We start from the raw sequence: 15,626 nt of genomic DNA on the forward strand, positions 1-15,626 counted from the left end.
GTTAATATAATGGTAACATTTACAACGATAGTCACAGGTCTAGTTATAAATTGTGAAATATTTATTCACAAACACATTAATTCACCATTTTGTGAAAGACCATATTCCTTTTATTGCTTTTCTATTTTACTATGTACAAGGGTTGAATGGAAAGTAATTTCCCCACCTTCATTAATTGTGTTTGGATGGGAATATTTTAATAAATCAAATGCAGAAATAATCCTTAGAATGTGATCTTCAATTACCAATATTTACTTTTCCACATAATCACCAGACAATTGGATATGTTTCTGCCAACGATGAACAAGTTTGCTGAAGCTATCACGGAAGAAGTTGACACACTGTTTCCGCAACCACAGTCTCACAGTTCTCTCAACATCTCCATCAGAAGCATAATGATGTCCCCGCAGATTGTCTTTCATTATCGGGAATGAATGGAAGTCGGATGGTACTAAATCTGGACTGTATGGAGGATGCCGTACAGTGGTGAGATTCAGTCTCTTAAGTTCTGCTGTGGTGGCACGTGAAGTGTATGGTTTGGCATTGTCATGCTGCAGGAAAACATTTCCCTTTTACTTTTGGACCCTTGTTAGCCATTGTTTCACAGTTCGCAGTGTTGTGATGTCACACTCTGAATTTATTGTCGTTCCATGATCAAGGAAATCAACATAGGTAACACCACCTGCGCCCAAGGACGCTGTGGCCATGATTTTTTGAGGGCTGCGTCTTGAATTTCTTTTTCTGGGTTGAGTGTTTGTGTCGATATTCCATAGACTGAGGTTTTGTCTCTGGGTCGTAATGGAATACCGACGTTTCATCTCCTGTTACAATTGAATGGAGACAGACGTCACCTTCATTCTCGTAATGCGAGAAAAGTTCCTGGCAAATTTCAAGTCTGTGCACTTTCATTTCAGGAGTCAGCATCTGGAGTACCCATTGTACATAGATCTTCCGATAGCCAAGCAAAGCAATAATGTGATCCACACATTCTTGTGAAATGCCAATTGTGCTTGAAATTTCTCTCTGAATGATATGACGATCATCCTGAATCAATCTGTCAACGTTTTGCTTGTGGAACTCAGTGGCTGCTGTCACAGGACGTCAAACTGTTTGTTTGTCATTCAGGTCTGATGTTCCCGCCTCAACATCTTTAAACTTACTTGCCCAATGACGCACAGTACTCACATCAACACAATCACCATTAACTGCTTTCATTTTCTGATGAGTCTCCTTTCGGGTGACACTTTCTGCTGTCAAGAATTCAATGACTGCATGTTGCTTAAATCGCATTGGCCGCCCGCCTGCGCAGGGTTCCATACTTTACACTGAAACAACACAACTGTTCAATGCTAGGGCTTCCCGCCAACTGGAGCTGTAGAGAAGAGACTACGGAACAAGCCAGTACCTGCCACATACCAATGCTGCCAACTTTGAAGAGTTATGAAGGTGGAGACATTACTTTTCAGTCAACCCTCATAATTAAAAACAGAGATAGAAAGAGTAAGTCTGGATTTCTCCTTTCTGTTTTGTTACATTAATAACAACAGAGAAAGCAATTAGTTTGAATCATGTCCTGGCACCAATTTTTTGATCACCTTTACAGCTGTAACATCCTCTCTTACTTTAAACAGTTGGTCTTCCAAGGCAGAGAACACTTCTGGCTGTACCACTGAACTGAAAACATCTGACAAATACAACGAATTTAGGCTTGCCTTTTCAAAACTGTTATTAGCACGATTACTGACTGAAAACTAAGGAGGAGTATTTACAACCGCAATTACGTGTTCTCACTCCTTCCTTATGCAGTAGAAACTACTTCATTGTAATGTTCTCACAGAATATCCGTATCTCTCAGGCCGCGCTTGTCTTTCCAGTCCGACCTTTTAGTATCATACCTCTTCCTTTCATATAAGAAGGCCAAAAGGTTACAACTGAGTTAAAATTTGTCCACCTTTCCCATATTTTACCAGATAAGCACCAGGTATTTCCTGAATACATTAATTATAACATTCTTCCACTGGAAAGAAACAAGGAAAGGCTCACACAAATTACACTGATGTGCAAAATGTAAGGACAAAACTAACTATAGCGCGATGTATCACTGCCAAGTAACACAGATCGATGAAACTTGGACCGTGCGTAGACTGAGTTGCTACAGTTTAGTACACTAGACAACTGAAACAGGTGTGCAATCAGCCTAACAGAAATGACACTTTTATTCTAAGACAACATGTACACTAACATCATTGTGATTTATGTTCGTCCTGTGGACTTTACAAAAGATGGGACATGGTTCTTAATTGGGTATGTGATAACCATGGACAGCAATACATGCTCTGCAACGTACTCCCATGCTGGTCACAAGATTGGTGAGCAGTTCAAACAATGATAGGGAATTCCATTTCTCGACCAGTGTGTTTGACAAGTGCTGGCGGCTGTTGGTTCATATGGGCTTGCTGCAGTACATCTTCCCATTGCGTCCCACATATGCTCAATTGGATTTAAGGTGGGGAAACCGACAGGCGAGTCCATTCACTGAATATCCTCTCCTTCCAAGAGCTGCTCTACCTGCACTGATTGATGCAGTTGTACACTGTCACCCATAAAAATGAAGCCAGGGCCAAAAGCACCCCTGGAGAGATGCATATGGGGAAGAAATACAGTGTCACAATAAAACTGACAGGAGAGTGTACCATGTTCAAAGATATGGAGATCACTATGCCTACGCAACATCATTTCTCTACACACTATAACACCTGGACCACCACAACAATTGTGTTCGACAGTGTTCCTGGGTTCATTAAATGTTACCACTTCTCACCATATGAGGGTACATAATGCATCCAGGTGTTATGATGAGGGCAGGGCATGCATGTGCATACTGATCCCCAAATCTTAGAGAATGACTGTATCATACAGTGCAGGTGGAGCAGCTCTTGGAACTAGAGGATACTTGGCAATTGGACTGGCTTGCTCGTTTCCTGAATTAAATCCCATTAAGCACATGTGGGTGCACTGGGGAGACATACTGTAGCATGTCCAGATGCACCTTTGTAATGTCTAGGGAGTCGTCATAAATAGGAGTGATTTCTGTGTAGTTATTGTCTTTGAATGAAAGTGTCTTTTCTGTTCATCTTAGTGTGTATTTATTTCAGTTACCTTCTGTGCTACACTGTAGCAGTTCTTTCTATGCATGGTTGAAGTTTCATTAATCTATGCTACTTGGAATCATGTGAATGTTACTTCTGTCTTTAAGATTTGCACAGCAGTCTATTTTTTAGAACAGAAATCTTTACAAGAGCAGAGTGGACATTCATTTCAGCCATATACTGCATTGATTTCTAATATTCCAGTGCCAAAAACAGAAATAAGAAAATGAACCTTGGAAATCAGCCAGTTTGAAGATATAATTACCATAATGTGATTTTGCACCACAATTTTTAGTAATTATAAGAAAGGTCTGCAGACATAACACTATTAATCTCTCTGATGGTCTTTTGCAGACAGTAGCCCCTTCATTTTGACTGTCAGAAATTAGTCTTAGAATCTCTCTCTCAAAAATAATTCACACTTTGTCAGTGATACAAGAAAAGTACGTGTACATATACATCTTGGACAGTTTCCAGCCTCTGGCCGGGTCTGTATGGAACATAGGCCTCTCCATCGTCTTCTGTCTTGCCACCATCTCTCCATCTTCACCTTGATCCAGTCTTCGCCTTTCTTCTGGACGCATCCCTCTGATCCAGTCTTCGCCTTTCTTCTGGACGCATTCCTCTACTCCTATCAGCCATTTGTCTCTCGGTCTTCCTCTTGGTCTCTTTCCTTCCAGTTTCATCTCGTGTATCCTCCTTGGTACCCTCTTCTCCTCCATTCTCTTAATGTGTCCATACCATCTCAGTCTTGATTTCTCTCCCCCCTCCTGTAATGGTTCCACCTTCATTAACTCTCTAATCCTATCATTTCTTAACCTGTCTATGTTTGTCACTCCAATACTGTTTCTCAAGAATTTCATCTCACTAGCCTGTACTTTGCTTTTCTCTCTTCCTTTTATAACCCAAGTTTCTGATGCATATGTCAGGATCTGGACATAGTATGACTGGTATATATCCTTTTTACTGATTTGGGGTACATCCTTGCTCCATATCAGGCTTCTGATGCTCTCTGAAATGCTCCTGCTTTTCTCCCCTGCTTGTTTATTTCTCTGTCGTTTTTTCCATCTTTCTGTATCAGGCTTCCTAGGTACTTGAAACTCTCCCCTTTCCTCAATCTTCACCCACCATACCAAAAGTACTAGTACCAAAAGAAAATTTATGTCACATTTGTAGGAACTGAATAGAACAATTCTTGAATCGATTGCAGCACCATTTTGCATGACAATTTAGATATTATAAAGTAATGTGCCTGTGGATATTGCATTCACTGACAGAGTAAGGAAGCTGTGCAAGAGGATTGCTGTTGATTCATGCTTGAAAAATCGAATGGGGCATACAGTAAGGAAACACAGGATACAATGACTGTTGGCAAGATGTAATAATACAACTATGAAACCGAAAACAAATGACAATACATTTTTTTGTTGCTGCTTCAATGAAAGCTCACTTTATTCTTCATTAAGACTGGTCATCGCTTCCTCTTGACAGTAAATGCTTAGTAACCACTGAACGCTTTGTAAAACCCAGTACGCCTATTGTAATTCTTTCTTGGAATTTAAAGTAACGGAAATCAAGTATAAGTCATTTCATTTTGAGTTGTGACAACACACCACATCACATACCAATGAACTGTCAATATTTTGTGAATGGAAAATATGAGAGTGCTGGTTCATTCACTCTAGTTACTTGACCTTGTATTCTGTGGCTTCTTGTTGTCTTAAGAACAAAGGAAACATATAATAGCACCATTTATATTGTATAAAAATGTAGCAACCTGCATCACTGTTTTGAATGGGGTTCTCTGAATGTAAGTGTCGACTAGTGCACTCCATACAACTCACAGTTTGAGAGAACAGCAGTTATTTAGCAGCATCAATAGTGCCACAAGAAAGTCCATATGTCATATTTTCTCAATGCACAGTTTGAAACATCATGTTCTTTTTCATCTTCTGCTACAGTTCTGTGCGACAGAGAAGAAATGAGTGGGAGTGATGACTCTATTGTATCTTGCATGCTCCTTGATGAAGAGAAAGAAAAGAAAAAAAAACTAACATAAAAGATTTTGGGTTTGCAACACCCACAGCAAAAGATATGGTCACTCCCTGCCTCCTCGACAATACAGGCAACATTATTTGCTGGTTGGCTTGGATGGTGTGGCCTAGCACACACATCCTCATTGTAAACACTGCAGAGAATATGAGAATGTGATTTTTTCGACTGCCCTAGTGAATGCACCCTTAAGAAAGGGGAGAGTAACATCTTTTGCAAGTGGTTCTAAGGAATGGAAAAGTGTGTTTGTGCCCATAGGCATATTGATAACTGTAATTTCTAAACATTGTAAAAATTCATTATAATTATAATTGATATTACAAAAACTTACATGGTCTATAAGATTTTTTACTACCTCAAGTTAATGTGTAATGTTAAATCTGACAGTTTGTTGTTGTTTTCAAAGCCTTAATGTTTCTCACCTATCCTGGCACAGCATAGTATCATAGTTTTGATTTCTTATATGAGCAGGCCTGTAAACACAAGCATATTTGGGATCTCCCATAGCCAATAAAACACAGCACTAATAAATTGAAGTGTTGTAGGCTAATAAATATGATGTAGTGCAGGCAATAAAAACCAAGTTCTGAAAGGATCGCTTTCACTACCACAACAATCAAAAGGTATACTAGAGAAGTGAAATTATAGAGCATCAATAATTATGGCACTAAGCAATATCTTAATAAGAAATCTTGAAAGAAATCACCCAATTATAATACTGAGCTGTGTTCTAAAATTATTAAAATTAAAAATGCTTACCATCATCAAGATTTGTATAGAGTTCATCAATGAAAGTATCAAGGTTGTCCCTTTCTTCTTCAGAAATATCCAGCATGCCAGTATTCTTAACCCATTCAGTAAGAGGACTTGTACCAACTCCCTGGCTGTTTGTCCCCACAAGTGCAAACAATGATCGAAAGCCTTCTGGTGTAAACCACTGTGGTGCATGAAAGGACGAACTGATTTCATTATTTAATTTTTGTTCTTAATGACATCTGTGTAAATATGAAACATACAAGGAAAGGAACAACTGTTATTTAGTCAATATACTTCATAATGACACTGCATACATTACCATGTACTTTGAAGGAGAAAGAGGTTTACTCATGGACTTTCCATTTTACACATTGAAATCAAGTTTTACACACATGTACAATACGGAAAGTTCTGGCCGCTAGTCACCATACAGAGGAGGCATTGAGTTGCAGATAGGCACAATGGAAAAGAATACTAGAAATATTTCAGCTTTCAGGCAAGTCATTCTTCAGAAACACACACACACACACACACACACACACACACACACACACACACAGCAACTGCCTCCAGGTGCTAAGGCCCAGCTGCATTCTTTTTCATTGTGCCTGTCTGTGACTTTATGCCTCTTCTTTGTGGGGAGTAACAATCTATCCTTTCCGTATTGTTATTCTCTTCTGGACTTTTAGATTTAAAAATAAAATAATCAAAAGTGCATCTGAATATTATTTGAGGCTACAGAGGAATACCCAATTACTCATTGGCAAATCAAGCAACCTCAACAAGTAGTAAAGCAATCCCAACAAGTAGTAACAAATAAATTTCTAGTTTCCAGCTTACAGATCTGTAAAAATAGTTCCCTAACCCTTTCCCTCCACATTTTTACTCATACCTCTAGTTTCTGTCTAGACTATCTTTTCTGTTATTAATTTACTGATTGCCTATAGCACAACCTAACTACTTCAAAGGTGAATTTTAGTTGTTTGAGGCTTGGAAACACGAATTTGCATTCAACAAACTTACATATAAAATGTTTTTCCACATTTTCCAGCCATTAGACTAGTTTTCATAAGTTTTTCTAAAGGAATGAATCCACAACAATGGGGAGTGCCCAGTGATGTACGCCCATTAACAAATATAATTTTGACAACAACAATCATACAGAATGTAGCTGTGTAAGAAATGAGTGAAGTTTTGTACACTAACGGGAAAAAAGACGCACCATGAAGAATTATCCAAACAGGATGGAAATCAGTAGGTGTGATGTACAAGTACAGACAAACAAATGATTACAGTTTCAGAAAAATTAGGTGATTTATTCAAGAGAATCAACTTCACAAACTGAGCAAGTCAGTAACACATTGGTTCACTTTTCGCCCCTATGCAAACTTGGCTTGGCTCTGATCAATAGAGTTGTTGCAAATCCTCTTGAGGGATACTGTGCCAACTTCTGTCCAATGGGCACATTAGATCATTAAAATCCCGAGCTGGCTGGAGGGCCCTGCTGCCCATAATCCTCCACAGGTCTCATTTGAGGAGAAATCTGGTGACCTTACTGGCCAAAATAGGATTTGACAAGTCTGAAGACAAACAGTAGAATCTCTCACTGTCTGCATTATCTTGCTGAAATGTAAGCCCAGGATGGCTTGCCATGAAGCGCAAGAAAAAGGGGCATAGAATACATTGATGAACTACTGTGCTGTAAGGGTGCTTGAACTACAGGTGACAGTCAGGTCCGTATCCCACTGCTGTATGGGACATCTCCAGATGTGTTCGCTGGTCACTGGAACTCAGTTCAAAATGGGACTCATCACTGAAGACAACTGTACTCTAGTCAATGATATTCCAGGCTGAATGTGTCCAACACTGGCAAATAGGCTTGTTGGCATACAATGGCAAATGGTAGATGGCACAAGGGGTGCTATGAGCTTAGCCCCCCTTTCTGTGAACCACCTATTAATGGACCTTGTGGTCACTGAAGCACAAGTTGCACATACAATCAGTGGTAATGACAAATCCGTGGCTCTGAGTGCCTCTCTGACAACTCCTCAGTCCTCGTACTGTGTTGTCTCTGTAGGTTGATGGCTTCCTTCTTGATGCTGTGTTCGGCTATGGTTCACACATTCCTGCCAAAACTGTAGAATAGTGGCATTTATCCTGTTCAAATGTTGAGCGAATTGCCAATTACTCCAACCAGCTTCTTTGACCCCAATTACATCACGTCCCTCTCAAATCCTGACGTCTGGGTATATTGCTCATGTGTCTATTTGCAAGGTGCAGTTACTGTCCAACTGTGTATATGGAATGAAATTCGCAAAGACTTTATGCCCTGATATCAATATGTCCACTGTTTACTATCCTTGGCTGCTATGCGCTAAAACTGCACTTTAGCATCACGCATTCATCCATCAGCCAACAAAGTACAGAATTTTGCATTTTCCGTTGATATGTTTATAAATAACAATTTGTTGCCGCTTTGCATAGCTCCTTTGTGGTGCATCTTTCTTTTGTCTTATAGTGTATTAGAATCTATTAAAATGGTGACCTATCAAATCTCAATGAAATATTGTAAGTAAAGAAACAACATTTACAATGCACAGGTGAATGTAAACATTTGAAGGAATGTACTCTCAAAAAGGTGTGTTTTGAGGCAACAGTTTGTTGGCTGGCATGTCACAGAAGGGACACCATTCATGTCAGTGTGTTGCGCCATTAACATTAGCATCATGGGCGCTATAGTTTTGACTTTATGCACTAGGAGTGCATAAAGGGATGAGCCGGCCTGCAAGTTAAGTAAGTATATTAATCAAGCCCGCAGGTCACCAAAGACTGCCCATGCCTGTCCTAAAGAATCAAACTCCCATGTACAAGACAGCCTCAAATGTCTTATTACTTTACATATGAGTTAATATGTGAGAAAAAGCTCACAAAGGGTCTGAAATTATTCTTGAAGTTTGCTGAAAGTGGCTAAGTGTTCTCAATATGAAACACTGGATGAATATATTCTGGGTAATTTTCACTCTATTTTAAGCGAAAGCTAGTTTTTTTTACACACCTCAATGTTTATGACATAATCTCTCCTGAACGATATGTCATAGAATGCTATAATTTTGCAGCGACATTCAGTGGTATTGAGGACACTGTTCGCAGACTATGTCACACCTAAAATTGGTAGTAAAGAAATAATAAACTGCTGTATGTCTGATGCTGAAGTTTTACTGCATGAACAGCAAAAATATAGTAAGGGGTAAATTTACTTCTTTCATCACTTTCTGAGCAGTGTCAGTGAGAAAAAGTTTCATAAAGGTTTGAGATTGTGTGCAAAATTTTCTGGAAGCTGCCAAGTGCTCTCACCCTCAAATGTGAGATGAATAAAATCTGGCCATTTTCGTTCCATCAGTTATGCTGCCTGAAGACAAACAAACAGTTTCTAAGTGTAATATTTGCCTTATTGTGTTAAACTTTTAACGTAACAGTATGATCAGAGTATATGAGAACTCTAAATTTGGTCAAAATTATGTGAATTATTGAAAATAAAATTTTCATTGCCCCTGGAAGGCATTAAATACACAAACTGAAACAGTTAAGAAACATTAGCTGTTTCCACTCCAGTGTTGGATATCACCTAAAATAATGATTTTCCACTGTGGCTCCAATACCTGTTAATATCCAGCATGCTCTATTTGTTCCTTTTTCACCTGCTCTGGTGTCACAGGTAGTTCAACACATTTGATCACACAGTACTGACAGAACAGATAAAAAATCTACTCACCAAGCGACAGCAGGACATGCACGTAGGTTACACTTATGCAAGCTTTTGGAGCCAGTGGCTCCTTCTTCCAGCAGAAGGGGAAGGAATAGGGGTGAAGGAAAAGGACTGGAGAGATTTAGCAAAAGGGGCAGATTTCAGAAAAGTCACCCAGAACTGTGGGCCAGGGGAGACTTACCGGATGGGATAAGGAGGAAAGATTGATTGTTGGGGAGAAGGCTCCAGACACGATTTGGAAACCTCTGAACTTTTAAGGTAGAAGACGATGTAATATGCAAGAAAGACATTACTGTTAAAACATCGTGCACAAATTAACATGAGTCAAAAGTTAAGTGCATTGCACATAACAGATGTGGGAAGGGGACAGCAAAAAAAGACAGGTCAGAAAATGAAAGATGTAGAAAACTAACCCACCTCGCCTTAATTTACATTAATTTTTGTCTCTCTGCATTTCTTCACAGTAACTACTCCATTTTAGCTTTCTTCATCTTTCATTTTCTGACCTGTCTATTTTTCACCATCCCCCTCCCACCTTTGTTAAGCACAATGCACTTAACTTTTGAGTCTTATTAATTCATGCACAGTGTTTCAGCAGTAATCTCTGTCTTGCATATTATCCTGTCTTCCACTTTTTAACTCTCAGGTTTTCAAATTTCCTACGGTGCAGCCCCCAACAATCAGTCTTTCCATCTCATCCCGTCTGCTAAGTCTCCCATGATCCGTGGTTCTGGGTGACTTTTCCGAAATCAACCTATTTTCCTAAACCTCTCCAGTCCTTTTCCTTCACCCCTCTTCCTTCCCCTTCTGCTGGAAGAAGGAGCCACTGGCTCCAAAAGCTCACATAAGTGTAACTTTCTTTTATGTGCATAATCTTCCACCGCTTGCTTGTTGAGTAAATTTTTTTATCTATCCAATTACATAGTATTGAGTGAACAATAGATACAACAAGTAGTCAGCTCTGTTTAGAAAAGGTACATACTTACAACTGTCCAAGAGATCGTGCCCTTTTCACACAGTTTTTACTTGTGTGAAGATGGCAAGCAGAAGGAGTATAAATTAGAATGGTACTTTGGAGTGGCTCCTGGAGTATACAGGGAATGAAGGAGAGTTTACTGATGAAAAGTAGTAACAAGAATTCCTTCCTCTATGCAGTGATAAAAGAGTCCCAGTGACTCTGAAGTTGCTGCAGCTGAACACAGTAAAAATAATATACTGTCTATTGCATATAGCGGGTAGCTTTATCATGATGGTGACAGTCTGACAACTGGAATCCACAGTTCTTCAAATAGCTTTCGCAACAAAAGAACTTGGACAGTCACAGTTCTTTTCCATTCTTGCTTTATTTGTGAAATTGTGACTGGAACAAATGTGTACAAGGCAGAAAAAAAATCAGAAGGTGACTTCACTACTATCATCATCATCATCATCATCATCATCTACAGTTTCCAGCTGCTGGCCAGGTCTGTTTGGAACATAAGCTTCTCAATGGTTTTCTATCTTCTCACCATCTCTCTGTCTCCAGCTTGATCCAGTCTTCTCCTTCCTTTTGCAAGCAGTCCATCTCTATTTCAGCTACATGTCCTTGGTCTTCCTCTTGGTCTTTTCTCCATTCTCTTTAATTTATCCTCCTGGTGATCCTTTCTCATCCATTTACTCCCTGTCCACTTCATGGGAGACAGGCAATAGTTGAGGTAACAGACTGTAGAGTGGCAGTACAGTGCCTGTGCTCTGGGATCACTATAGGAGATGTGAAAGTCCTGCAGGAACTCTGAAAAGTGATGGCCAATGGAATTCTCTGATGAAGCTACGATAGGCCCAGCAAGCCAGTACTGGATAATCTCTTTTTTTTTTTTCAGAAACAGAAGACGACTTCACTATCAAAATATACAATATGGTACTCATAACAATGTGAGCCATGAGATTAAAGCATTTCTAGGTGTAACACAGAACATGACTAAATTCAAAGATGAAATTAGGATGGCTATTCTACCAATGATTGGTTAGACAGAATCTCCATTCTTTGAGGGCGTTCTCTCTCATTTCTGATTTTTCCAAACATTCTAGATGCTGTATTTGTTCTCACCAGTCAAATCCCAAGGTACTTATGCACAAGATGCAGAAAAGTGAAGATTGTTAGTGAATATATTGATAATATATATAAAGAATTTTTGCATCACATAGAATGTGGCTACCGATATGAGCACAGAAGATTTCATTTATAGGTTTTGGTTAAAGTTAAAGAAGCCTCTGATTCAGAAAACAGCTGGCATTTTCTCATATTCTATATTATGGTAAGATGAAAATTTGTCCTGATTTGCCGTTTATGTCTCTAATACGAATTCATTTGGCACAAACTCTGCAAGCTTGCACTGGTGATTCAGGCTTTTACATATACACTGGCTGGTTCCATACAATCTCTCAGTTTAGGGAACTGCATAAAACAAAAAGACATATGCAGCAACAATTATGCCACAGACGAAAGATTTTCAAACTGATTTGAAAAAGAAGAAACTTAAGCAGTATGAACTGTGCGCAAATGAGTCTAATGTGTAAATGGCATGTCTATCTTTCCATCCAAAATGTTCATGACAGTGCTATGTACACTCTATTGTTCTCAACACAGTTGATCACTGATTGTGAAAGGAAACAGCCAGTTCAGTTTGAAAAGCAAACAAGGTTTGTGAAAGGATTTAAACTGAGTTCATAAGATCATGAAAAAATAGTTTTTCTGGTTTACTGAAGTTGTCATTACAAACAGCTACAATTTTTTTTATTTGATAGGAAGGAAGAGGAAGCATGTAAGCAATGATATGAACAGAAATTCAAGAAAAAGGAGCAAATTATAACAAGGTGGATTGGTGGTTAGCAGCTTCCACTGTGAGTCATGTAAGGTCAACTTCATCCTGCTGCAAGAAGTAACACATGGGAAGTAATTATAAACAAAACTGGACAAAAACAGTTATTACTGTATGTACCCCATAGCAAACAATAAAATATTAGGATGAGCTCATATTTGTGCCTTTCTTATTTAAAACTACCCGTTCTTTACAGGTGATCAGTAAAACTCTTTCTCAGCCAAAATAAATATCCGCAGAGGAGAACACTCTTGACAGCATAACTAGGAGTGGAAAGCATTAACAAACTGGAGCAAAGGATACCTTCAACTGATTGGCAACAACATCCCAAGCAAAATATTGTAGCAGTACATATCAGTGAGAGACAGGACCAAGGGCCCATCAACAGACTCAATATTGCATTAAATGTCAGGGCTAAGTTTTACATGCATAACACCAATTTACAAGATACACACCTGCTCACAACACGGATCATACAAAGCTTCAGCGAACATCCCTCGCAAGGTTTCCAGTTGCTCTTTATACTCATCACCAAGTAACTTGTGAGCAATTTCCTCTTCATCATTCACTGTGCGATGGCAAAACTGAAAATAAATATTGATATATAATTAAGCTAAAAAAGTATAAAATGTATGTTTCTTTGACTGCAGACACTACAAGTTAATCATTATTAAAGGTCTCATTTTAGCAATGTCAAAAAGACAATTTAAACAATTACTGACAACAAACTGATTTGTGTATGTTTTATTCCTTCATCATAACTGAGGTTTATGTTTCTCATGAAGCAAGTGTTTGATACTTTGATGAGACATATGTTTTTATTTTACCACAGATCTGTCAAACTTCCACACTGAAATCACTGAAAGTTTTGCAAGTAATTCTTGTCTGTTGCCACATTCTTGTATGAAATTAAGATATGACTTTATATAACAGTTGATTAATGAGTGTTGAGAGAATTCTGGGAAAATTTGGTAATACAGTCTCATTTATGACAAAAGAGGCTACATATTTTACTATATACCCCATTCACAATGAATGCTAAATAATAGAAAGACTAGGCATGTCTGCTGTGGTTTCTTAGATCTTTCCTGCACCCACCTACAGTAGTTTGACAAAATAAAAACTAATTCAGGGTCCTAGGAAGTCCTACAGAAACCTCTGCTTGCAACTGAGAATGCAATCCAGTATTGTGTCACCAATTCCCTCTATAACAATAGTAGAAACTCCTCAATAGAGCAACATGTAAAATAAGGGAAAGGCAACCACTCACCTACAGCGGATTGATTTGTGGCACGTAGAAAAACATAACAGAAAGCAATACTCACACTAGCTTTGAGCCTTTACTATTTTTTCTAAAACACACACACACACACACACACACACACACACACACACACACACACACACACACACAGAGAGAGAGAGAGAGAGAGAGAGAGAGAGAGAGAGAGAGAGAGAGAGAGAGAGGGGGGGGCGGGGGGGGGGAAGATGAGGCAGTAGGAAACAGGTTAGTGTTTAAACCAGGGGAGAGATATGCTGGAGAGGATTCCCACCTACTTAGTACAGAGAAAGGTGCTGGAAATGAGTAACCAAATGGTCAATATAGTAAAGCAACTGTTGAAATTGTATGTGTTGTGGTGTACAACATTTTCAGAAAATGGATGGTCAAGTCTGCTGTTTGCCACAGTTTGGCAGTGGCCATTCATATGATGGCCAGATGGTTACTTCTCTCTCTCTCTCTCTCTCTCTCTCTCTCTCTTTCCCCTCCCTGTCTCCTCCTTAATTTCCACCTTCCTCTTCTTTCTCCCCTCCTTCTCTCGATATCTCTTACATGTTCTACTCTCTGTACTCTTTTCACTTTGTTGTGCAGTTGCTGAGTCATCTGCCTCACATTATCCAGCTTTCCCCCCCCCCCCCCCCCCCTCTCCTTGCTTCACACATCCTCCCCTAACCCTCCCCAACTCCTTCTGCCAATCGATTATCAATTATCAGTTTTACCACAAGAGTATGCATTTGGGTGTCTGTGTGGCAGTGTGTGCGAATGTGTGCACTTTTAGCAGATAAAGGGCAAGAGCTTGAAAGCTAGAGTGAATACTGTTTTCTGTTACTTGTTTCTATGCAACATACATCAGAGTTGATGTATAATTATATACACACTATACTGCTTTTACCACTGCACAACTGCCACTTCTGACAAATTTCACAGATTGTGAACATTTTTAAAGAGATCTCACCTGCAAGAAGAGATTTAGAGCACCTTCCTTATCCTTTGCTTGACGCACAGTAGCCACCATTTGAGCAAGAAGCATTATAGATGCTGTCTCTGGAGGATAGTGATACTGCCTGAAGAAGATAAATACTCATTAAAACAAATAATTATCACATGGGTTTTAATAACATGCATATTTAAAAATCAGGTTATTATATCAGCTTGTTCCGTACACAAATAGTATGGATTGTTAACAAAGATTCTAAATGGCACATTGTTATTCTCCATTATTTGACAATTTCACCTCATTTTGTGTGCAGAGACATTTACAACATACATCCTCAAAAACCAACAGGCATCGTGTAAGATGCTACTCATCTCGTGTCCCCTTTTTTTAGGATGGTGCCTAAAACTTACTTTCTCTAAATGTATCTTTCTCCACACAAATAGTATAACACACTTCCAAGTATGTAGGATGATCTTCTCCAATTATTTTATCATCTTGAGAAAATAAAATTTCACTTTTGTATAGCTGCTATTTCCTGAAGTCTATGCAGTTTATTTAGAAGTACTCGAGTAAAGATCTGTTTTCTGCAAGGTATTTGATGATGTTCCCTACCAGGGTATTTGGCACATTACATCCACATCTTTCACAATAAAGTCTTATGAAGTGAGACAACATTATCGTTTGTCGAGAAAAGCAGTGGAATATGAAAAAAATCATAAGGCACCCTCTGTTTTACAGCACCTCAGCTGGGTTCAAATTTGTTTCCTCTTTGTCAAAACTGGAGATATAGTAGTATTATTAACAAAATTTTTCCTTTACTTTACTTAGA

The 15,626-nt window shown here is 38.9% G+C and overlaps 1 protein-coding gene across 3 annotated transcripts in view; it reads right to left on the reverse strand.

The window, feature by feature from the left end:
• The window catches only part of LOC124604962 (histone-lysine N-trimethyltransferase SMYD5), an 81,465-nt gene that overhangs the window by 12,742 nt on the left and 53,097 nt on the right, over positions 1 to 15,626 (reverse strand). For all 3 annotated transcript variants that reach the window (XM_047136523.1, XM_047136524.1, XM_047136525.1), the window contains exons 6-8: positions 14,816 to 14,924; positions 13,037 to 13,165; positions 5,961 to 6,138 (exon numbers count right to left, since the gene is read on the reverse strand). In XM_047136523.1, coding sequence (XP_046992479.1) covers positions 5,961 to 6,138; positions 13,037 to 13,165; positions 14,816 to 14,924 — 416 coding nt within the window. The remainder of the gene's footprint in view (positions 1 to 5,960; positions 6,139 to 13,036; positions 13,166 to 14,815; positions 14,925 to 15,626) is intronic.

The sequence above is a fragment of the Schistocerca americana genome, chromosome 1 (assembly GCF_021461395.2).
Source record: "Schistocerca americana isolate TAMUIC-IGC-003095 chromosome 1, iqSchAmer2.1, whole genome shotgun sequence".
Lineage (NCBI taxonomy): Eukaryota > Metazoa > Arthropoda > Insecta > Orthoptera > Acrididae > Schistocerca > Schistocerca americana.